General features: G+C 35.1%; 1 protein-coding gene across 5 annotated transcripts; it reads right to left on the reverse strand.

Moving 5' to 3' along the window:
• Positions 1 to 584: 584 nt before the first annotated feature.
• LOC144960341 (uncharacterized) lies at positions 585 to 23,994 on the reverse strand. 5 transcript variants are annotated; one of them, XM_078893420.1, is made up of 8 exons: positions 23,772 to 23,994; positions 19,607 to 19,808; positions 18,416 to 18,481; positions 13,456 to 13,764; positions 11,302 to 11,500; positions 9,553 to 9,709; positions 8,807 to 8,900; positions 585 to 5,517 (listed from the first exon to the last, which is right to left on the reverse strand). In XM_078893420.1, exons 2-7 carry the CDS (start codon positions 19,763 to 19,765, stop codon positions 8,855 to 8,857), a joined length of 936 nt encoding a protein of 311 aa, XP_078749546.1. In that variant the 5' UTR covers positions 19,766 to 19,808; positions 23,772 to 23,994; the 3' UTR covers positions 585 to 5,517; positions 8,807 to 8,854. The 5 variants fall into 5 exon arrangements, with proteins under 5 accessions (XP_078749546.1, XP_078749543.1, XP_078749547.1 ...); XM_078893417.1 differs by lacking the exon at positions 8,807 to 8,900 and having other exon boundaries at positions 23,772 to 23,993; XM_078893421.1 differs by lacking the exon at positions 8,807 to 8,900 and having other exon boundaries at positions 13,456 to 13,683; positions 23,772 to 23,992.
• Between the last annotated feature and the right edge of the window lie 674 nt (positions 23,995 to 24,668).

The raw sequence follows: 24,668 nt of genomic DNA on the forward strand, positions 1-24,668 counted from the left end.
AGGGGGAAAGAAGACACAGTAAGTACCTCCCTGTCCACTATGGGAGGTCAGGAATTGGAGTAGCTTATAATAATATTAATAATAATAATAATAATAACATTAGGTATATTAATAATATTAATAATAATAAGAATAACAATAATAATAATAATAATAATAATAACATTAAGTATATTAATAATATTAATAATAAGAAGAATAACAATAATAATAGTTATAATAATAATAATAACAATAATAATAATAATAATAATAATAATAATAATAATAATAATAATAATAATAATAACATTAGGTATATTAATAATATTAATAATAATAAGAATAACATAATAATAATAATAATAATAATAAATAATAATAACATTAAGTATATTAATAATATTAATAATAAGAAGAATAACAATAATAATAGTTATAATAATAATAATAACAATAATAATAATAATAATAATAATAATAATAATAATAATAATAATAATAATAATAATAATAATAATAATAATAATAATAATAATAATAATAATAATAATAATAATAATCATACGATCTTGATTGTCCAGAAATTGCAATACACGTTCGGTTCCATTGCATTTCATTACATATTTATTAAGTAAGTCAGTTACAGCTTCTTGTCATATAATGCTCAATCTACTGCTCTAACATAGCTATCACTTATAACATATCAAGACTATCCCCCAGGAAGCCGACTATAGGGATGGGGTCCAAATTAAACATGGTGGGAGTGAGATGGAATAGAAATACAGACCTGCCTACCTGAAATTTCCAAAATTCGTAACAAGAGGGCCATAATTTTGTAATTTTCAGTAACATAGTGAAAAAAATTAGTAACACCCCGAAACGTACTAAAAACGGAACTTACCGCAACCATGTCGGCTGTAGACGCGTAGGTAGAATCAACAATGCACAAGTTGACGGTGGGGACAAGGAGGTGTTTAGAAGGGTTATTGTTTATATTGTTTATATAGGCTACTACACACATCAAATTAATATATACTATTTACACTATGTATACACAAATCCAAAAATCTATCGTCCCTCTACACTGCCCTCGTGTAGTAAATCGTACTTTTTTCAAATCACATTTTTTCATGAAATTATTACTTCGCAAATCACGGTAAATTCGTAACAAACTGATAAAAATTAGTAAATTCGTAACAGTGGCCGATTTTCATGGAAAATTAGTAACATTACGAATTTTTCGTAACTATAGGCAGGTCTGGAAATAGTCCAGCAAGGGGGGAAAGAAAGACAAGAAAAAAAAAAAAAAACAGCTCAAAAAAGTAAAATTTTGATTGAGTAATTTTTATGTTGATTTGAGATATTTGTATAAATATAAAATAACATAATTATCAAAGTCATGTTGTTAGATCTATAAAAAATTGCAGGTAAATAAGGAGATTCGAGCAAAGAAATAAAAATGTTGACTAATTATGGAAGAACTCCTAATACTATAATATTATAAAAGCATAGGCATGTGAATCATGAATGGCAGTGAAAGAAAGTCAACAAAAATTGTACCCAAAAATATATCTTGAAAACATGTCCTGTTTTGGTAACCCCCCCCCCCCCCCCTCCCCCACATGATGTTAACAAGTCGGGGGGGGGTGGGGGGATTTTAAGTGATGGAAATTGAATTTATAGACAAAAGTGTGTTTGTGAGTCTGAATGAAGTTTGATCAACGTTTTAAGCATGCAATGATGGAGATTCTCAAATTAAATAAATTGATGTGTGATATTGAAGACAGCAGGACTGGCTTTCACACAAAATTCGTACGGCTATGTGGTGTAGCGGTAAGGTTACTTGCCTTTGGACAGGAAGATCCAGAGGTTCAAGTCCCGCTCTGAGTGGCGCATGAGTCCTTGGAAATGGCTCTTTACCCACATTCTCTTACTGTACTCGTGTGTAAAACGAGTACCTGGTCGTTAATATTAATAGCATTTGTGCGAGAAAAAAAAATGTTTAAATGCCGTCTAACAGACGCCATATTTCATAATAACGTTGGCCCGGGAACCCCTTGTAAAGCGCTTTGAAAAAGTTTAGTGGCTATTGCGCAAGAAAATTCTCAAGATCTAAAAAAAAAAGTTTTTATGTCTTCTTTATCTATTTAAAACAAAACTAGCTATTTATTAATGTGAAGAAACATAAAAAAGAACAAGAGGACATTAAAAAGAAAAAAAAAATATGATTAAAATTAATATCCAGTAAAAGTAATAAAATACAGATCTTGTTTTTATAATATCAAAACTTCAATCGGTTAACTCACTCAATCCTAGAGATTTTTGCTACTTTTCAAAATTGGAAAACATGTATTAAAAATGAGCATGTGCATAGATAGTAGTTTTGTTCAACTACCATTAACATGTAAAAATAAAAAACATTAGCTTTGATACTACGCCTATAATTTGTCTCATAAAAATGTAATAAATAGGCATGGGGTAAAGTACGGTGCCAGAATGAACAAGCTGTACGATTATGTAAATTTTAAGTCTTAATCATGAAATTTCAGTTAAATTTACATATTTATTATATTGAACAAATTTAGTTCTTATTCTAAAAATATAATAAACAAAAAAATAAATAAAAATCAGAATTTTTCTCAACATGCCGACTTTCGGATCGGAAGGTCCTGGGTTCGAGCTTAACTCTGCGCATAGTTGAGTCCTTGGAAAAGACTCACATTCTCTCAATGTACTCAGGTGTAAAATGAGTACCTGGCCATTAACAGCGTTGTCTCTGTCAGAAAAAATTGTATTAGTATCATCGCCTACAGGCGTTATGTCTCGTTCTTTATGGTGCGTATTGTTGTTGGTCAGGGACCCTTTGTAAAGCCATTTGAGCACGTTTAGAGCGCTATATAAAAGCTCAACATTGATTTACCAGATTGAAGTAAGAAATGGAACAAAAATGAAACGTAAACTTTTACACATAGTTTTGAAAACATGATTTTATAGATAGTATGCGCTTGGCTATGAAACTCACAACATTGCCATCCGGAAGTATAACGGACCAACACACAAAATTATGTGCAACCTTAAACGTTTATAGTGTGGATAATAACAGTTTAGTGAGAATAACTCACAAAACGTTGATGGCATAAACAATAACAAAGACCTGAGTGACGTCAACTTCATTCTATCTATAAGCATAAGATTTTACGAGGGGGTCTGTTTTTACTTGTTTTGTTTTTTCCCCACGACATGACAATTCTATATTATTACCAGACAGTGTCAGGTTAACTCACTCAATCCCAGAGATTTTTTGCTACTTTTCAAAATTAGAAAAAATGTATTCAAAATGAGCAAGTGCATAGTTTTATTCAACTAATACTAACATGTAAAAATGAAAAACAAAAAACAAAAACAGATTAGCTTTGACACTACGCCTATAATTTGTCCCAGAAAATGTAATAAATAGGCAATGGATAAAAGTAACCCGGGTAAACTACGGATACAGTCGGTGTCAGGGTTGAGTGAGTTAACCAAGATCAATTTTTTTTCATTTTAAGGGATGGTAGGTATGTATAAAGAGCAGTGAACTCAATTTCCAGCACCTATTTCAAGCCGACATAATAACGTATATATGAGACCCCCCCGTCTCAGAACGGTATTATGTCGGGATGGACCTGATGCTAAAAAGTCAAATTATAGTTAAACTGGTCAAAAATATGAAACGTTGGTATTTAGCACAGAAAATATGATATTCCTTCTCCTCTATAAAGCATATAAACTCAACTTAAGCATGATATTTCTGGCTACAAATTCCATTTTCAGCATCTTAATCATTCCGACCTAATACCGTTTTGAGACGAGGGGTCACATATATGAGACGAGTTGTCACAATTGTCTTACTTTGCTTGACCCAATGCAGTTTGAAGTTTGATCTATTATTAAAAAACAATGTGAAATTGAATGTAAGCTTCAACTTAATAAATGAAAAGAGATAAAAATGGAAGTTTCGGGTTAACCCTTTATCAACAAAATAAGATGAAGGAAACACTGCAGACGAATGAGATGATCATTATCAGCATTATCTCAGCAACCTTGTGTAATACGACCATCAACAACCTTTCAGAGTTGCCAATCCATAATGCCAGCATTACGACATGATTAGACAACCTTGTGTAATACGACCATCAACAACCTTTCAGAGTTGCCAATCCATAATGCCAGCATTACGACATGATTAGACAACCTTGTGTAATACGACCATCAACAACCTTTCAGAGTTGCCAATCCATAATGCCAGCATTACGACATGATTAGACAACCTTGTGTAATACGACCATCAACAACCTTTCAGAGTTGCCAATCCATAATGCCAGCATTACGACATGATTAGACAACCTTGTGTAATACGACCATCAACAACCTTTCAGAGTTGCCAATCCATAATGCCAGCATTACGACATGATTAGACATAGTTTTTAAAACCTGGTATATTTCACCCAAATCACCAAAAAAAGCAAAAAAATAAAAATCAATTATTATTTTTATTTTTTTTTTATCATTAAAATAAATAACGGTTTATAATTAAAAGTCTTTCCTAAAATTAAATATAGATATGCCTTATACCATATTTTAAAACTGAAGAGCTAAGTCACATAAGATATATAAACGACCTAAATCATGAATAGTAAAATAAACCCAGAAAAATCCAGGAAAGAATGGGGGGGGGGGGGGGGGAGGGGGCAGATTAATCTTTAATTAAAATTTTTTTTTAAAAATGAATATAAACCCGTAATTCCGTAAATGAATACCAATGCTTGCTGCTTAGGATGTGGTTTGCAATAAAATGAATTGAAAAAAAAAAAAATAAATAAATAAATAAATAAAAGAGAACAGAACAGCTTAGAAAAAAAAATTTAAAAAAAAATAAAAATCTAAGACCTGGCTCTAAACTATCGGAACAATGGCGGACGCCCTTATGAAATATTTCTCCAAACGAGCATAAAAGTGTATCCAGGAGAGAAAAACATTATAAATATGATTATGTTTTGACTTTTATACATTCTGATCACATGACATATGAAAAGTTCTAGCCAGCATGAAGAATAAAACGTACCGATTGTCTTTGCCCCATTTTTGTTCTTGATATATTGTCTTTGCCCCATTTTTGTTCTTGATATATTGTCTTTGCCCCATTTTTGTTCTTGATATATTGTCTTTGCCCCATTTTTGTTCTTGATATATTGTCTTTGCCTATTTTCTTGAATAAAAAAAGTTCTCGGTCGGCATAAATATATCATAACCCATTGGTGGTGATTTTTTTTCACCACAGAAATCTGAAAAGAACCCTCCCATGATGACCTTGCTTGCTTGCTGCCTGAAGGTTTGTGTGAAGTCGAGGAGTAGGACAAGGTCAAAGTTCAAAAGGTTGGATGGAGTCGTCAATAGTAGTCGTTGAAGTAGGCGCCCTCCAAGCCGTACATCCCTCTCCAGGAGGAATAGCAATGACAGAAAGGTCTACCCGATACCGGACTTGGTTTTAGGCCTCTGGGAAAAAAAAAAAAAAAGAAAGAAAAAAGAAAAACAATCATTAGTAATGAAAAAAATAAATAAATAAATAAATAATTGAGCTTTATATAGCGCAACTTCCACTAAATGTGCTCAAAGCGCTTTACAAGGGGTCCCTGGTCAACAGCAACATTTAACATGTAGGACGGTACATGCCGCTTGTTAAGCGATATTACAATTTTTCTGACAAAGACAACGCTGTTAACGGCCAGGTACTCATTTTACACCTGCGTACGGTGAGAGAAAGTGAGTAAAGAGCCTTTTCCAAGGACTCAACTATGCGCCAAAACTCGAACCCAGGACCTTCCGATCCAAAAGCAAGTGTCATACCACAAGACCACATATCCAGAAAAATACAATATCAATATCAGATAAAATGTCCCAAAAAAAATAGTTTTTGATATTGTGTGCGGCACAACTACCTTTTGGGCAGCAACATGCTTTTCAGAGGTTTAATCTCCCATGCCTCCCCGTGAAATAATATTTTATTGAACTCCAAACATGAAGTTTTTGGCTATGTTTTTGTTTTTATGATTTTAAGGGTTTTACAGCGCTTGCAAAACATTAAGGTTATATCAGCGCTAGTAGAAAGGAAGAAAATGGGTTAGTAAAAAGTTCTAGAATTACAATTAAAGCACCCAAGAAAAGGTAAGCCAAAGGGGAATTTGTTCAAATACGAAACAGATGTAGGTTCCAAGAGCACACAATCAGTGTACTTAGTTTGAGGTCACCAAATGTCTCATCCAGACACAAGCACAGGTCCCAGCCAAGAGTAACACACTCAATTGTTTACAAATCATATATAATAGTAAACAATACATAATAAAGTACATAACAGAGAGATAATTTACAAGGAAAAAAAATATCATCTCCCAAAACTAACACATTTGACTGTTTCCCTCCCAGCCAGGGCCAGGACAAAACCAAGTAATCTCATTCCAAGACAAAGACAGAAAGTATGTTGGAAAACAGATATAGGAGGATAAAAGACACAGTATGTACCTCGCTGTGCACTACGGGAGGTCAAGTTTTTGACTATTGTTTGTGTCAAAAACTACCAAGGTCCAGAGTTTATCCCGGTTTCTATAGTGGGAAATGGACATAGGAATTGTGTGCTACTCTTTGGATAAGACGCTAGTCTATCGCAACATACTTTCCACCAGATCAATCTCGATCCCCGCTGCATCTATCAACTGAGCTATTGTGACCCCCACTGAATCAGTCGCACAACGCATACACGTACAAAATTCACATGAAAGCTACACATGTAAATGTTGCTGCTCGAAGCTCGAAGAAATAAATACCAACGTGAAATTGAATTTAAGCTTCAATTTAATATACGAAAACAGATAAAATGGATGTTTCGGGTGTCCCCTTTATCAACAAAACAGGATGAATGAAACACTACAGATGAATGAGATAATGTGGTAGAAACCTGAAACGTCCATTTTATCTGTTTTCGTAATTGAATTGAAGCTTACATTCAATTTCACATTGTTATTTATGAAAGCGACACATACACGCTAGATAATTATAATAATAATTTATCATTACATAGCACAATATCCACTAAAATGTGCTCAAAGCGCTTTACAGGGAGTCCCTGGTCAACAGCAACATTTAACATGTAGGACAGGACATGACGCCTGTTAGGAGATATTACAATTTTTCGGACAAAGACAACGCTGTTAACAGCCAGGTACTCATGTGAGAGAATGTGAGTAAAGAGCCTTTTCCAAGGACTCAACCATGCACGTGCGCGAGGCTCGAACCCAGGACCTTCCGATCCGAAAGCGAGTGTCATACCACGAGACCACATAGCCGCACTACTCCATGCACTTCAATTCCCCGCAATCTGTGGTGACTCCACTATAACAAAGAAAGTATTGGACTGGAACCCTCAGGGCAGAAGATCAAGGGGAAGGCCATGAGGAACATGGAGAAGAATTTAAAAAGCTGATATACAGAGAAGTGGTAAGACCTGGAACGAATGAATTAAAAAAAGTTAGCACAGGATGGAGAAGGATGGAAACTGTTTGTCTGTGGCCTATACCCTGAGCCAGGGTGAAAAAGGCAATGATGATGATGATGATGTGGTGGCTACAAAATCATTTGTTTCTTGGTCACATCAACAACAATAGTACCGTAGAATTTGGTGACTTGGAATAGACCTTAGAATAATCCAGGTGTAAGTCACAGTGCAGCGCCGCAATTTGAACTAGGGTGAGGTGACTTGCTCAAGGCCACACAGCGCCACGCAGCGGCGGGTCATCGAACTCGGTACCTTTCAGGTACGAAGCAAAGACCGTACCGCTAAGTCTATTTTTCAAATTTGTCATTCAATGGCTAAATGCAAAATGTAATAATAATAATAATAATAATAATAATAATAAGCATATTTATATAGCGCCTTTCGTCGAAACCTCAAAGCGCTTTAAAAAAAAATAATTTTAAAATAAAAATAAAAATATTATATCTAGATATTTGGGTCTTAAACTAGGCCATTTAATCAGGCTTGTCACAAGTCACCAACAAAGATATCTGTATATCCTTGAGGAAAATCTGTCTACTTTAAGGGATAAATTTGTCAGTGCACGACATAATCAGTCAGAAGGTGGAAAGTTTGGATTTGCATTTTTTGTTCATGATTCTCCTATAACTACAGGGTGAAAACTAAAACGTATAAACTGAAAAGAACCTTATTTTTTTTATTTTTTTTAAATGGAAAAAAAGGATTCGATTTTTTTTAAATAATAAAATTAAACAAAAAAAAGCAAACAAAAGAAAAACACAAAATCAAAAACTGAAAAACTAACAAACAGTTAAAAAAAAAAAAAAAAGAAAAAAAAAAAGGATTCATTGAAAAAAAAACAAAAAAAAACTGTGAAATCTGAAAATATAAGGTAAAAATTTGTCCATAATTCAATGTGTAAGTGATAGAACGTCAGTACTTTATAAGGCTTCTACTCTCAGTTTCAATTTTTGGAAAGGCAAAAAAAATTTTAAAAAGTGTTTTAACTCACTCAACCCTAACACCAACTATATCCGTAGTTTAACCGGGTTACTTTTACCCCATGCCTTTTTTATTTCATTTTTATGAGACAAATTATAGGCGTAGTATTAACACTATTGTTATTTCATTTTTACATGTTAATGGTAGTTGATTAAAAAATATCTATGTACATGCTCATTTTTATTACATTTCTTCCAATTTTGAAAAGTAGCAAAAATTTCTAGGATTGAGTGAGTTAAGTCAATTTCTGCTCACCATTCAATTGGAATCATACCGACATTCTCTCTCTTTCTCTCTTTCTTTTTACATCCATTGTTTGTGTCCGTACCAGTCCCCAATGAATCCAAACCTCAAGGGAAGTAACAAATAAAAAAACAAAACTAGAGCTCAAAGCGCTTCACACAGACAGACCTGCCAACCCTTCGTATTCCAAAATTGGAAATCAGAAGGTCAGAAAATAGAAATTTGAGACAAAAAAAAAAAAAAATAGGAATTTCTTAGCAATGGATAATTCTGTATGGAAATGACCACCAACTTTGCCATCAAATACATAAAGACACACGGGTGCCAGCAGGAAGAAGTGCTGAAACCTGAAACTAAAATCTCAACACTTTGCCAAACCTAAAAATGTTCCTACTGAAAATGGCTGGTACAGAGAGGAAGTAGTAAGTAGGCCTAGACATGCGTATAGTTCCGGTTTCACGAATCTACCTCCATACACTGAAAAGGTGGCTGAATCACGTTTTCTAATTTTTACCAATGCTATTAGGTTATTTTACTCAAAACACTGAAACCGGAGGCATTTGAGTTCGAGATATCGCGAAACCGGAAAACTGGCACCCATGTAAAGACAGTATTCCGACACAGAATATTATTATTAAAATACGCCATATATATCTTGCCAATCCCCGAACATGTACCAGTAATTTCCTATCCCAGAATTCCAAGATAACCCTGAAAAAAAAAACAAGTGGCACCCGTGAAATACTAAAACTATTTACCTGCACGAGGAGTACCCGCAATAAACACTAGCACTTGTCTTAGAAGATGACGATGAAACAGGGGCTGATGGTGACGGTGTTGCATTGTGGGAATTGTCCTCAGCAATTTGGTCAGATTCTGTTTCCATGCTGGATGTCACCATGTTGGATTTCAAATCTGTTGACATAGAATGAGTTAATTCTTTTTTTTTTTACTTTTAAAATTGAGCTTTTATATAGATTATAAATACAACCCAAGAATCTCTCAAAAATTTCAAACCATAGTCCAAAGGTTAAAAAAAAAAGAGTAAAAACCAAGCCAATCATCATTCGTTTTATTGTAATATATAGACCTGTAAATGAGCTCTATAAGAATTGACTGAGACTGAAACTGAACCTCACTGAAACTCTTCGTATCGTATCAGAAAAACCCAAAGAATCGAGATGAATAGTAAACAGCAAGCTCACTTGAGCAAAACAATGGCAGAAAAATAATTTACGTGGGAATTAATTAGGCCACTTACAATTGTTTCTTATAATTAGGTACCCACATCAGTGAAGAAACGGTCAACCAGTTTGTTTACAACGTGAGGCAATCGAGATGTGCTTGTAGCAATCATATAACTTTCGATTTGAAGGTGTCTTCATAACGCACTTCCGGCATTCACATTAAACTTTTTAATACTTTTAGGTTCTGCCAAGTAAATGTGGTCAATTTTGACGAAACAGTGAAATTTATCGCTCGGCGGCTCAGTTAAAATTGGCTACCATTGGTATCATGTCAGGTTTGGAAAGTGAAAAGATAATTTCACGAAGGCTGTGTGAAAATACACTGGGGTGTGTTCAGACACGGCAATTCTAAGAAGCGTCGCTTAGCCGTGCAATATATCCATCGTAAATATAAGCGGCCCTTGAGCTATGCGTAGCGCTGTGGAACATTCCTAATTACTTCACAGTCATTCGACTACGATTCATGGATTCTTTCTTTCTTTCCTTTTTAAAAATGTTTGAATTTGACGAATTGACTGATTTCAGTTAATTGACTGAGAATTTACAGGTCTAAATATATTATCTCCATATGTTACAGTGAATAATAATCAGTCGGATGGTGAAAAGGTTTGAACTGACATAGTGACAAGTTTAGTTAGAAGGTCAATTTTTAACCAAAATGAGTTCTTGTCATAAATGATTAAATCAACCCTTTTTGTACATCTTCGGGAAATATCAAAGCTTAATTTTACTTCTAGATATTTTTTACAGCTAGTCAAGTTGAAAAAGTATGAAATTTGAGAACAGTTGCTGGATATCATTCCCAAAAATTGCATTTTTTTTTTTCATTTTCTGGAAGAATATGCCCCCCCAAACCAAAGTCCAATAGACACCTAAATAACCACGCCTCTCGGACAGTCATAATGTAAGCAATGGCAGTCATTGGTAAACATAGCGAAATAGACAGGTTTTACTATCTATGGTATGTGTCTAAGTAAAATATCCACTGTTCTACAGTTTGAACAATAGAACCAACACAAAAAACTATGTGTAAACTTTAAAAAATATAATATGATCGAAAAAATTGAGTGATAACTAGTCACCCATTTGGCGGTATGAAAACAATAACAATAATCAAAGAGACAGATCGATCTTATTCACATTATTGTTTATAAACAACCAACTATGTTTGTCCGAGCACGTGTGAAGGTGTGTCACAAATGCCATGTTTTGATTGGTCAAAAATCTACTGGTTAATAATGTCATCACAAATCAAAATACCATTATTGACATGGAGGGTCTTGCAGTCATTGTTGTCCGTCGTGACATTTTGGTGGCCATTGTTGCTATGAAAGCTGTTTGACGAGGAGGTAGGCGTTGTGGTGTTGGTGGTGATGGATGTGAACCCACCAAAGTCCTCATCTTCCATCATTAAATCGTCGTTGTTGTTGTTATCGCTGGAGTTCAGATGATCAAGCGACTGAAAAGATGAACACATGGACAACTTAATTGTGCGGCTATGTGGTCTTGTGGCACGACACTCGCTTTCGGATCGGATAATCCTGGGTTCGGGCCTCACTCGGCGCATAGTTGAGTCCCTGGAAAAGGCTCTTTACTCACATTCTCTCACCATATTCAGGTGTAAAGTGAGTACCTGGCCCGTGTAATATTGCCTAAAAAGCGTCGTGTCTCGTTCTACATGTTACTGTTGGTCAGGGTCCCCTTGTAAAGTGCTTTGAGCACATTTGGCTCAATTTTTTTTTTTTTTTTTTAAATCATCAATCTTAAAATAGGTGTGTATGGAACAGCACCAGAGGAAGCAGGAAGTAATAATAAGATAGAGAAAAAAAAAAAAAAAAACACCCCTAAAAATCAAGAGTGCATCGACTGCTGAGCCAGCTAATCAATCACTGCTGGGTTGATAGGGGGGGGGGGGGACCAATCTTGGTCCCTTTGTGTGTGAAGCCAGTACTCTACCAACTGAGCGATCAGAACCCCCCCCCCCCCCTCCTCTCCACCCCCTTAATGCAACAATATGATGGTATCAATATAAAGATCAAAATTAAGACAAAGGTCCATGGCCTTCGTGCCATTCTCTTTTTTTTTTTTTTTTTAACCTCAGGAATGGGAAACACCCAATGTTTGTCGTTGCTTTGCCAATTTAGAATTATCTCCGTCTTTTAAATACGACAATAAACAGGTATAGGCATATTGACAACAATTTTGATATTGATCATAAATAAAAATTATAAATAAAGAATTGAAATACTTTGTAATAAAACCCATACCAAAACACTACATTTTTAGACAATAAGAATAGTCATTTATATAACTTGTGTCTAAAATTTAAATAAATAAATAAATAAATTTAAAAAAACAACAAACAAAAAAAACTACTTCGGATGTAAAATAATCCTGACCCTAAAAAGCCTGGATATGAAAATGAGACCTGCAAACCTTCCCAGCATGAACAATTGTACTCTATGACCCTAAAAATTATTGTTTTTTTTTTTTGTTTTTTTTTAGCAAAAAAGTGTATTTTGTCCGCACCTGGGGACTATAGAAAAAACACCAAACCCAAATCAAAATAATCTCTGATCTTCATTCATCAGTCAAACAGTCATGCGCAGCGATCTCTTGTAATTACAAAATTATATCGTTTATCGAGATAATAATTATTGTACAAAATGCGATGCATCATTCTTTCTGAAACATGGTATGAGAATGTATCATTGCATCAACGGTATTATTTTCAACATCATTCACGCTTGAGAAAAAAAAATATTACAAAAAAAAAAACAACAAAAAAACCCAAACAAATCTGTTGTTTTGTTTTTGTTTTTAAGAGTTTTACGGCGCTTGCAACACATTAAGGTCATATCAGCGCCAGTAAAAAGGAAGAAAATGGGATAGCAAAAAGTTCTAGAAGTACAATAAAGCATCCAAGAAAAGGGAAGACAAAGGGGAATTGGTTCAAAAAAGAAACAGGTGTAGATTCCAAAAGCACTCTATCAAAGTACTTAGTTTGAGATCACTAAAAGTCTCATCCAGACACAAGCACAGGTCCCCACTATGAGGAATACACTCAAATGTTAACAAATCAAATATAACATGTAAATAAAACATAATACAGTACATAACAGAGAGATGATTTACAAGGAAAAAAAATATCATCTCCCAAGGCAATAACTATACATTCGACTGTTTCCCTCTCAGCCAAGGACGCCGACCAAGGTCAGGACAAAACCAAGCAATCTCACTCCAAGACAAAGACAGAAGGCTATTGGAAAACAGATAAGAGGGGATAGAAGACACAGCAAGTACCTCCCTGCCCACTATGGGAGGTAGGAACAAACAAATCTGGAAAATAACAAAACAAAGCACATCTAGGGTTGGAAGCTCTGTAGTAGACGAGTACAAAAAAAAATGACTTACCTTATCTTCTGTGATAGGGGGCAGTAATGATGAAGGTGAAGAAGAATGTAAAATGTTGCTGCTGTTGTTGCTATTGTTGTTGATGACGCTATGATGGTTGTTGTAGTTGTTGTGGTAGCCATCCACCATGCTAGGAAGATATGTCGGTATGGGCGTTGCCGTAGTAGTGGGGGGAGTAATAAGGCTAGTTGTTCTGTTGTAGATGTTGCTCCCGTTTGATAATGGTACCTGGTGTGAAGAATATGACATTGATGATGATGATGATGATGATTGTGGAAGGTCTTTGAGACAACCAGGCAGACTCTCACTCTGTGAAGATAAAATGAGAGAAGAATGGATGAACAGTTGGGCAATGAGCACCGCGGGCAGATGTATGTTTTCCCATATGCGTCAGTGCATGATATAATCAGTCAGAAGATGAAAATTTTGGATTTGCATTATTTTGCACTTTCTGAAAGAATATGCTCTCCCAAACATTTTAATATTTATTTGAAGTAAATCGGGTGATTTTTTTATGAAATTATGGCCAGATGAATGGGAAAGGTATCCAGCAACTTTTCTCAAATTTCATACTTTTTCATCTTGAACTAGCTGTAAAAAATATTTAGACGTGAAATTAAGCTTTGACATTTCCCGAAGACGTACAAAAAGGGTTGATTTAATCATTTATAACAAGAACCCATTTGATGCTCTAACTAAACTTGACATTATCTCAGATCAAACCTTTTCACCATTCAACTGAATATGTCATTCACTGTAACATATGACCACTCCTGTAAAGACTGATTGCCTAAATAAGCTCAGAAGACACCAGCAAAGCATCATCTTTCAACTAAGAATAAGAACACATAACGCTCAACAGTCATTTCAGTAAAATTACAAGACACATCCCCTTCCTGCCCCTTATGTCAACACCCCAATGAAACAGTAGCACACTACTTGCTTGAATGTCAACATCTTGAAGACCTGAGATTCACATTCCTCCTACCAAATCCAAACACACTTTATAGCCACCTGGAACAACTACAAAAGACGTCTAACTTCTATGTCATGGCATAAGACCGAAGGGCTAGAGCTCAGGTGGTCGCTGGTTCGGATAAGTAAGTGAAGATAAAATATTTGTCCCTTTAGAATTTTAAAATCACTAGCGGATGAACCTGCAATATGGAAAATAAATAAATAACAATGTGAAATAGAATGTAAGCTTCAATTTAATATACGAAAACAGATAAAATGGACGTTTCGGGTTACCCCTTTATCAACAAAACAGGATGAATGAAACACTACAGACGAATGAGATAGTAGTAGTAGTATATGGCTACACCTCCAATTTCATTTCGTCAACCCAACTTCAAAAGTCTTCCTCTCTCCGCCCTAAGGACAGTTTCATAGCCACCTTCAAGTTTAGTTACTGGACAATGGAGGATGTGATGTGTTCGCTGGTCTCTGGGGCTGCCTGACATTTCCGGCATGTATCACTGTTCCCAAGTATCCATCTGCACATATCTGATGCAGTTCTTCCATGTCCGAGAATGAGATAATGTGGTAGCGGTAGTGGCGTTGTTAAGATGATAACTTACTCATCTTAACAACGCCACTCCACTACCACATATCTCATTAGTCTGTAGTGTTTCATTCATCCTGCTTTGTTGATAAAGGGGAAAACCAAAACATCCACATTATCTGCTTTCGTATATTAAATTGAAATTTTCGTATATTCAATTTCACATTGTTGATTGTGAACAACACAGAACTATTAGCCTAATGAGCCACCTCACAAAAATTCTTTTGAAGATAATTTTACTAAGAATAAGAAATAAAATACGACCTGAAATTGGGGAGATGCAATTTGGTTTTGTTGAGGACAAGGGTACCAGAAATGGAATATTCACATTATCAATGCTGATGGAAAGATGTATTGAAGTAAATAAAGATCTGTATATGTGTTTCATCGACTATTCAAAAGCCTTTGATAAAGTACAACACGAAAAACTATTCAAAATTCTATCATCCTTGGACATTGATGGTAAAGATTTAAGAATATTACGGAATTTGTACTGGGAACAAGAAGCAGCAATGCGTGTTGACAACGAACTAAGCAGTTTTACACCTATTAGAAGAGGAGTTAGGCAGGGGTGTGTTTTGTCTCCAGATTTATTCAACCTCTATAGTGAAATGATATTAAGAGATATCGAACATAAGAAGGGGGTGTGTATTGGAGGAAAGAATGTAACAAATCTGAGGTATGCAGATGATACGGTTCTACTGGCAGAATCTGAACATGAACTACAAGAATTACTGGATGTTGTAGTCAGGAGTAGTGAAAATATGGGACTGGAACTGAATATATCTAAAACAGAATGTATGACGGTATCTAAAAATAATAACCCACCAGCCTGTGTAATAACAAGCAGAGGACAAACAATACAACAAGTTGAATGTTTCAAATATTTAGGCTTCAATGTAACATCCAATGGAAAATCAGATTGTGAAATAAAGAAAAGAATAGGTATGGCGAAGAATGCATTCAACCAGCTGCATACAATTATGAAAAACAGGAATATTAGCATGAAAACAAAAATCAAAGTCCTGGATTGCTATGTACTGTCTGTGCTGCTATATGGTTGTGAGAGCTGGACCATAAACAAGACCATGGTTAAAAGACTGGAGGCAGTGGAAATGTGGTTTTACAGAAGAATGATGAGGGTGTCATGGATGGAAAGGAAAAGAAATGAAGAAATTTTAGAAATGGCAAAAAAAAAAAGATCACTGATAACAAAAATCATCAAACGCCAAATGGAATTTTTAGGACACATTATCCGCCACCCTGGCTTGGAAATACTCGCCTTGACTGGAAAGATGAATGGAAAAAGAATAAGAGGAAGACAAAGAATAACGTATTTGAAAGGGATAAGAACTTGGACAGATGAAGCTGAGAAAGGTGGCGCTGCTTTAATAGAATTGGCAAGAGATAGATCAGCTTGGCGGAAGATGACCTCCGACGTCTGCTTCAGATATGGAACTACATGAGATGAGATGAGATATTAAATTGAAGCTTACATTCAATTTCGCATTGTTATTCATTTCTTCGAACTTTGAGCAGCAACATTTACATATGGAAAGTAAAGGCTATTAATTACCAGCAGACCTGTCAAATTGAAAACTTCAAATTTAGTCATTTTTAATAATTTGACAAGGAAATTAGTAATTTCTGAAATTGTGTAAGAACAACCACAATTTGATATTTATGATCACTTCAACATTACATCGTCATGTTTATGCGCTGTAGAAATGCTTTCTTATTGTTATTATTATTATAATCATAATAATAATAATTATTATTATCATTATTATTATTGTAGTTATTATCATTATTGTAGTTATTATCATTATTGTAGTTATTATTATTATTATTATTATTATTATTATTATTATCGTAGTTAATATTATAAAAAATGACATACAAATACTATTGGCAAGAAGGGTATTACGCAACGCTGACTGGTAGTAGGAATATTAATAATAATTGTTATAGTTGCAGCAGTAGTAGTAGCAGTAGTAGTAGTAGTAGTAGTAGTAGTAGTAGTAGTAGTAGTAGTAGTTCTTCTTCTTCTGATTATTATTATTATTATTATTTAAGTATAACTGAGAATTAAAAATTCGCAATTTTCCATACAATTTCATATTTTCGTAATTGACTCAATAATTTGTCTAAAGTTCGTAAAATTACGAAAAATTTGTAATATTCGGCAGGTAGGGTATGTAACGGCCAACATTTCAAAGAGCTAAAACGGGACACCCTAACGCACAATACTGTCATGTCCCAAAACAGCTGTTACTGTTATGTTTGTACTATTATATTATATAATATAATCTAGATTTAGAGATGTCAGTGTTATTTGTTTTCATTTGCTAGTTTAAAAAAAAGAAGCATAATCCTTGAATATGCAAGGGTTATTTCCATACATATAAACAATCCAAATTTTTATTCTTTTCTTTCTTTTTTTTTTTTTCCTTCTCCAGTTTGTCAAATAAGGACAGTCCCGATTTTATTAAGATATTTTGTCGCAATGTAATACGAACAAATCAGATTAAAGAGATTAAGGAGCAGGCACCAGTATAAGATAAAGAACTGAACAAGTGTGTATGAAAGGTGCCAGACAAAGCAAGAACGAAAAATAGAAGAAAAAAAAAATCCCAAAAAATCAGTCTATCTCGGCTGGGGATCGAACCTCAGACCTTCTGATTACTGGTCAGATTTTAAAAGCTTTCGTTGTCTGCTCCTCGCTTATGGCATTTTGTTTCCAGCAGTACAGCATCACCATGGGTCAAATAGCATTAACTCACTCAACCCTAACACCGACTATATCCGTAGTTAACCCGGGTTACTTTTACCCCATGCCTATTTATTACATTTTTCTGAGACAAATTATAGGCGTGGTATCAAAGCTAAAGTTTTTAGTTTTTACTTGATTATGAGAGTTGAATAAAATTACCTATGTACATGCTCATTTTTAATAGATTTCTTCCTATTTTGAAAAGAAGCAAAAATCTCTAGGAATGAGTGAGTTAAGAGAATGCAAAACATCTACACATAAAACTAGTACTTGTAAACATCCAGAATTATTGTAACTGTCATAACCTAAAAAAAAATAATTGAGCTTTTATATAGCGCAATATCCACTAAACATGCTCAAAGCGCTTTACAAGGAGTCCCTGGCCAACAGCAACACTAACATTTAGGGCAGGACATGATGCCTGTTAGGCGATTGATTATATTACAATTTTTTTCGAACAGAGACAACGCTGTTAACGGCCAGGTATTCATATTACACAGTGAGAGAATGTGAGTAAAGAGCCTTTTCCAAGGACTCAACTAGGCTCAAACCCAGGATCTTACGATCCGAAAGCGAGTGTCATACCACAAGACCACATAGCCGCACATTTTATGTTTACCTACCATATCTTCATCTAACTGTTGACAATTGGAGTCTCGAAGACAGACTCGCTTTGCAGGGAACTGCATCTGGAACAAAAATGTTTTAATCTATTATGCTGTGAAGATTAAAAATATATTCATTAAAAAAAAATAAAGAACAAGCAAATTATTTATTACAGCACATGATGGAAATGGGCTGTAATAATAATTGCATTTTATTAATTATTATTTTCACTGTACACAAAACGGAAAAATGTAAAATAGTACATTCTGCAAATAACAAACATCAAATCTGTTTTGCATTTGGGTAGAAAAAAATAACAAAATAAAAAAATCAACACCAGGCAAATAGTATTACAGACCTGCCAACTTGAAATGTAAAAAAAATTGTAGTTTTCAGAGAGAAGAAATAGAAGTTACTATAATTAACTGTACAAATTAATATTTTACATTTATTAGTATTAAATATGTCTTCAAAACCCTGAATAGATGCTTTGTGGCATCAAAGTTTTCTTTTTATCACATTGAATCAAAAATGTCTATTTATTTCTATATTTGAAGCCAAAAATTCGTATTTTTACGACTTTTTTGTAGAAGTTGGCAGGTCTGTTATTAGCATGAACAGACGGAAAAAAATCTTCACGAGGAGGGCCGTCACACGACATGGTTTTTGCCTTACAAGGGGTTCCAAGCCAACAGTATCACTGTACAACTAGGATGAGACACAACGACGACGCTGTTAACAGCCATGAGTACGGTGAGAGATGTGAATAAAGAACGCTTTCCAAGGACTCAAAACAATGCGCTACTCAGGCGAACCCATGACCTTCTGATCCAAAGGCAAGTGTTATACCATGAGACCACACCACAACGGCATACCTTCATTGTATAAAAGAAGACAGCTCAGTTACAACAAAAGATTAGAACACAAGATCACAAACCCCCCCCCCCCCCCCACCCCCAAAAAAAAACCCTGTTTAGATAAGGACCACCTGTTCATGAAGACAGCCATTCTCAAAACAATGCGCCACTCAGAGTGGGACTTGAACCCATGACCTTCTGATCCAAAGGCAAGTGTCATACCATGAGACCACACAACGGCATACCTTCATTGTATTATAAAAGAAGACAGCTCAGTTACAACAAAAGATTAGAACACAAGATCACCCCCCCCCCCCTTCCAAAAAAAAGAACTCTGGTTTCGATAAGGACCTGTTCATGAAGACAACCATTCTCCATTGCAGCAACATCAGCATCGCAGGGTTCAAGGCCACGCTTGGACCGAATACCGGAGAAACAGGGAACAGGCTGTGATGGCACATACCCCCACGGTGCGTTATTATCCCTGCCTTGACTGTGTGAGACAGGCATGGTCCTCAAATAGTGTGTCGTCAAGATGAAGCTATGATTTGAGCTGAAATTGAAATATGATAAAAATAAATACTTCACGTTCCTAAGAAATAAAAAAAAACAACTTTGCTTTATATAATTTTTTTGATGCACAATTACAAAACAAAAAAAATATGATAAACAACATAGCATGATTAAAATTTAAAAAGTTGGCATCATGGGTCAAAGTTGGTAACGGTCACTTCGCCTGAAAATTTTGAAAGACATACACAAAAAACCTGAAACAATCAGCGGCGTCAGTATTAGTAGCAGTAGTATTAGAGTAGTAGTAGTAGTAGTAGTAGTAGTAGTAGTAGTAGTAGTAGTAGTAGTAGTGGTAGTAGTAGTAGTAGTAGTAGTAGTAGTAGTAGTAGTAGTAGTAGTAGTAGTAGTAGTGGTACTAGTAGTAGTATTAGTAGTAGTAGTATTAGTAGTAGTAGTAGTAGTAGTAGTAGTAGTAGTAGTAGTAGTAGTAGTAGTAGTAGTAGTAGTAGTAGTAGTAGTAGTAGTAGTAGTAGTAGTAGTAGTAGTAGTAGTAGTAGTATTAGTAGTAGTAGTAGTAGTAGTAGTAGTAGTAGTAGTAGTAGTAGTAGTAGTAGCAGTAGTAGTTGTCAAGTGGTGGTCGGTGATACAGTAAATGATGATATTATTATTATTATGATAATGGTGGCAAATGCGGAGTGACCTATCAACTCCCTCACCAGCAAAAGTATCAATTAACTGGCAAGACAGTCCAAAAAATTCTCATTCACCGGCATTTCCGTCGTATGCCGGCAAACTTTGACCCATGGTTGGCATTTGCACAGAAAAATTGAGAGTTGTGAAGTCATGTATTTTTTGTTGGGCTTGTTTATTTTTCTTCCTTTCCTTTTCTCTTTTTTTTTTTTCTGCGTTGTCTGCTCTATATTCTGTATATCCAAAATGAAAATACCACACGAAACAAGCAAAAACAACAAGAGTTATTTCTACTCAATTAACTCTATATATATATATAACTTTCGATCTGAGACAAATTACACGGCTTTCATTTCGTGAATCAAACATGAGAATTTATTATTTCAAAGAGTGGTCCACAAAGCAGGACTTCTCTTCTGTCCCATAAAAGTATAATATGTGTCAGTGCATGGCATAATCAGTCGGAAAGTGAAAATTTTGGATTTGCAATTTTTTTCATTTCCTGAAAGAATATGCTCACCAGAGCATTTTAATCATTATTTGAAGTAAATCAGGTGACATAATGAAGTTATGGTCAGATGTATGGGAAAGGTATCCAGCAACTTTTCTCACATTTTACTAGCTGTAAAAAATATTTAGAAGTGAAATTTCCCCAGAGATGTACAAAAAGGGTTGATTAAATCATTTATGACAAGAACTCAAGAAGTCATTAGTTAGACCACAAATTATACGCATGCACTGTTTAGGACCCATACACAAAAGACCTTGTCAGACATGCCAAATTGAAAACTTCAAATTTAGTAATTTTTATGTCAATTTTTAGTAATTTGAAAAGGAAATTCGTAATTTCTGAAATTGTGTAAGAACAACCACAATATTATTATTATCATCATCATAATATTAATAGTAGTAGTAGTAGTAGTAGTAGTAGTAGTAGTAGTAGTAGTAGTAGTAGTAGTAGTAGTAGTAGTAGTAGTAGTAGTAGTAGTTGTTGTTGTTCTTCTTTTCATTATTATTATTATCATTATTATTATTATTAAGTATTACTAAGAATTAAAAATTTGTAATTTTCCATAAAATTTAGTATTTGGCCATGAAATTTGTCTAAAATAAGTAAAATTACGAAAAATTTGTAAGATTCGGCATGTTAGGGTGTTGATAAACTGGAGGCAGTACAGTACAGAGACAAGCTGCTCGTTTTATTAAACGGGAAACTATGACTAAGACGAGAAAACATCAAGTGTGAGTCAATGTGAGCAGCATGATTGATCAACTTGAATGGAAGTCACTCTAAACTAGGAGAAAATAGCATGCCTGACCATGATGTACAAGGTAAAGAACAACCTGGTGGCTATTTCAAATTCTGACCTCCAAACAGCGACACGAACACATCTAGAACTAGAATCTAGGGACTTCCCACATGGACAGTTCAGTATCATTCCCATGAAATCCACCAAGACCAAAGACCTCAGAAAATGTTCATTTTACTCCAGAACAATTACAGTACAGATTGGAACAATTTACCCCGGGAAGTTACATCTGCACCCACTTTAGATATAACTTTTGTGTTGTTCCCTTATATATGAGTCACATCTACTCACTTCATTTTTCTCTCCACTTTAGATTTATTCCCAGACAGGGTCTGCCAATAACGAAAATTGGAAATTTCCAGACAGGTATCAGGGAAATAACCACTTTTCGTTATTCCCAGACACATTATCGAATCTCCGCTCTTTTAAACAATTATCCACATTCCAGAATATGGAATGTTTCGAAATGCGCATAGAAATAAGTAAAGTTAATAAAATATCTATAAAAACATAAAATTAACCAACAATAAATCAGTTGTTACGACATATTCACAATATGCGTCGATTTTCAAGTGGGTGTCATGGCCGAATGGTTAAGTCGTCTGCCCTGGAAGGCTTGTCAGAATCGACGCTGTGGGTTAGAATCCTGGTAAAAAAAAAATTTTTATTCCGTCTTCATTTTACAGTGCGTTGCAAGGAATAAATGTCCCATCCATCCTCCTCCCCCCCCCCCCCCCCCCCCCTCTTTTTAAAAAAAAAAATTCTCTCTCTCTTGGTTCCTTTCTAGCAAATTGTCATATTCGTCCCCACTCCGATCTCACAAAGTATGTAAAAAGAATAAATAATTAAAAAGCAAACAAACAGAAATATTCAGATTCAGAGGAAAACAAAAAACAATAAATTTTTTTTAAAAATAAAAAGTTTTAGAAATTCATACTCAGAAACGGAAAAGGCCAAACAAAAAAGGAGGAAAGAATAGACTCGCTCAAAAAAAAACAAAAAACAAAAAAAAAACAGAAAGAGTAAGAGAGATTGTATTTTTGGTGGGGTTTTTTGTTTTTTTCTTTTTGGCCTAGGAATTCATCCGCGAAATAAACAAATTCCCGGCCATCATCAATTGTGGCCAGAATGAACAAATTATAGTATAGAAACAAAAGATGATCAATAAAGTTAACAGGTTAACTTATTTTTTTTTTAATTATCCCCCCTCCCAAACACCCTACTAGAACATTATATAAAAACAAAGAATACTGGGGATGTAGGAGCTTTCGGAAGGCCTCCCAATATCACTTGATATTGACTGTTTTGGGACACAAATAACCACTGGCAATATTCATTATTTTCAGAATATTTGGTATTTTTCACACCTAGTTTGGCATTTTGCATAAAAATCTTTCTGCCAACTTGCTACATGTGTCTGGGAATAACGAAAATTGGTCTGGGAATAATGACAGCCTGCCTTACTTACAGGAAGTAGTTAGGAAATTGTCAGAAGACTAAGACAACAGAGAATAAAAACTTCGCGGCGGCGTTGGATGGGGGCTCGAACATGACATGAAACGGGTAACTTACTGGTACAACTCCGCCTGGCCGGGCCGGGGAGATCGTGATTCTACCGTATCATCATGCCGTATGAGTATGAGTATGAGAGCTATCCACGACCGTTTGTGAGAGTGAGAGAGAAAGAAAGAGAGAGAGAGAGAGAGAGAGAGAGAGGGGGGGAGAGAGAGAGAGAGAGAGAGAGAGAGAGAGAGAGAGAGAGAGAGAGAGAGAGAGAGAGAGAGAGTTACCGGCGGCTGTGGGATCTGCACTCAAACTCAAAAGTAAAAATGCGGCAAATGACAGTAGTGTGGCAATCACTCTAGTCTAGTCAAATCTAAGCATTATTTATACATCCTTCTTCGTTTCTGATAAACATTTAGCATTCATGACCATACTTGCCGGTTTATTGATAAAAATTCACAATCAAAACTAAAGAACAAAAGGACAAAAACAACACATGCCTATTTTCGTCTTGCCGCTTGACTTGTTCTTTGTTTTGGTTGTTCACTTATAATGTTAACAATCAGTGAAAAAGAATTTCTTATCGTCTGAACCGACTAGATATCTATTTCATGCAACAAAATATAATGAATAAATATGGGATTGTGCAAAAATTGTGATAGTAACCCAGTCAAAGTCGACAAAAATGATTGTATTTCCAATTTTTGTTTTATTTGCGTTGTAAGTGACAAATCTGTGTAGTGTTCATTTGATTGGGTTCATGTTCCGTAAACAAAATGAACGAAGGCGCTTTTTCGATGTCAACCAAGAGGATACCAACCGGAAGTGTCTTAAATCATAATGCAGGTTCAGTCGAGGTTTGTTGGGACAATGACGACTTTATACTTGGTGAAATTATTAGAATAGAATAAAATAGATGGTATCGACGTCGCTTGATTAGGCCACTGGCCTGTCGCCGAGTCTTTCCAGTCACTGAATGTCTTGTTCACAACTGATCTAATGCATTTCCCTACCTGATCTTGTGATCAGAGGCTAGCCTACACTGCACTTTCTCTACTAGAATAATAGAATAGAAGGTATCGACGTCGCTTGATTAGGCCACTGGCCTGTCGCCGAGTCTTTCCAGTCACTGAATGTCTTGTTCACAACTGATCTAATACATTTCCCTACCTGATCTTGTGATCGGGGGCTAGCCTACACTACACTTTCTCTACTAATCTTTTGATCGTAGCTATTTTGGGTGGGAGGCACTTCTACACTATGCATATAACTTTCCATCACAGCATCTAATCTATTCTTGAAAGGATTGACGCTCGGCGCTTCAACAATATTTGCTGGCAATGCGTTCCAACGTTCAATAACTCTCTGTGTAAAAAAGTTCTCACGAAGGTTAGTTT

Source organism: Berghia stephanieae, chromosome 15 (genome assembly GCF_034508935.2).
Source record: "Berghia stephanieae isolate SIO BIC M18660-M18661 chromosome 15, UCSD_Bste_1.3, whole genome shotgun sequence".
NCBI lineage: Eukaryota > Metazoa > Mollusca > Gastropoda > Nudibranchia > Aeolidiidae > Berghia > Berghia stephanieae.

What these genes read in the sequence shown, in the direction of transcription:
- LOC144960341 (XM_078893417.1), bottom strand. Translation starts at nt 19,765, where the DNA reads ATGCCTGTCTCACACAGTCAAGGCAGGGATAATAACGCACCGTGGGGG. An exon ending in AACAGTTAGATGAAGATATG is followed by an intron (nt 13,765 to 18,415) that starts GTAGGTAAACAT and finishes TTATCTTCACAG; the next exon opens with AGTGAGAGTCTGCCTGGTTG. An exon ending in CCCCTATCACAGAAGATAAG is followed by an intron (nt 11,501 to 13,455) that starts GTAAGTCATTTT and finishes TCATCTTTTCAG; the next exon opens with TCGCTTGATCATCTGAACTC.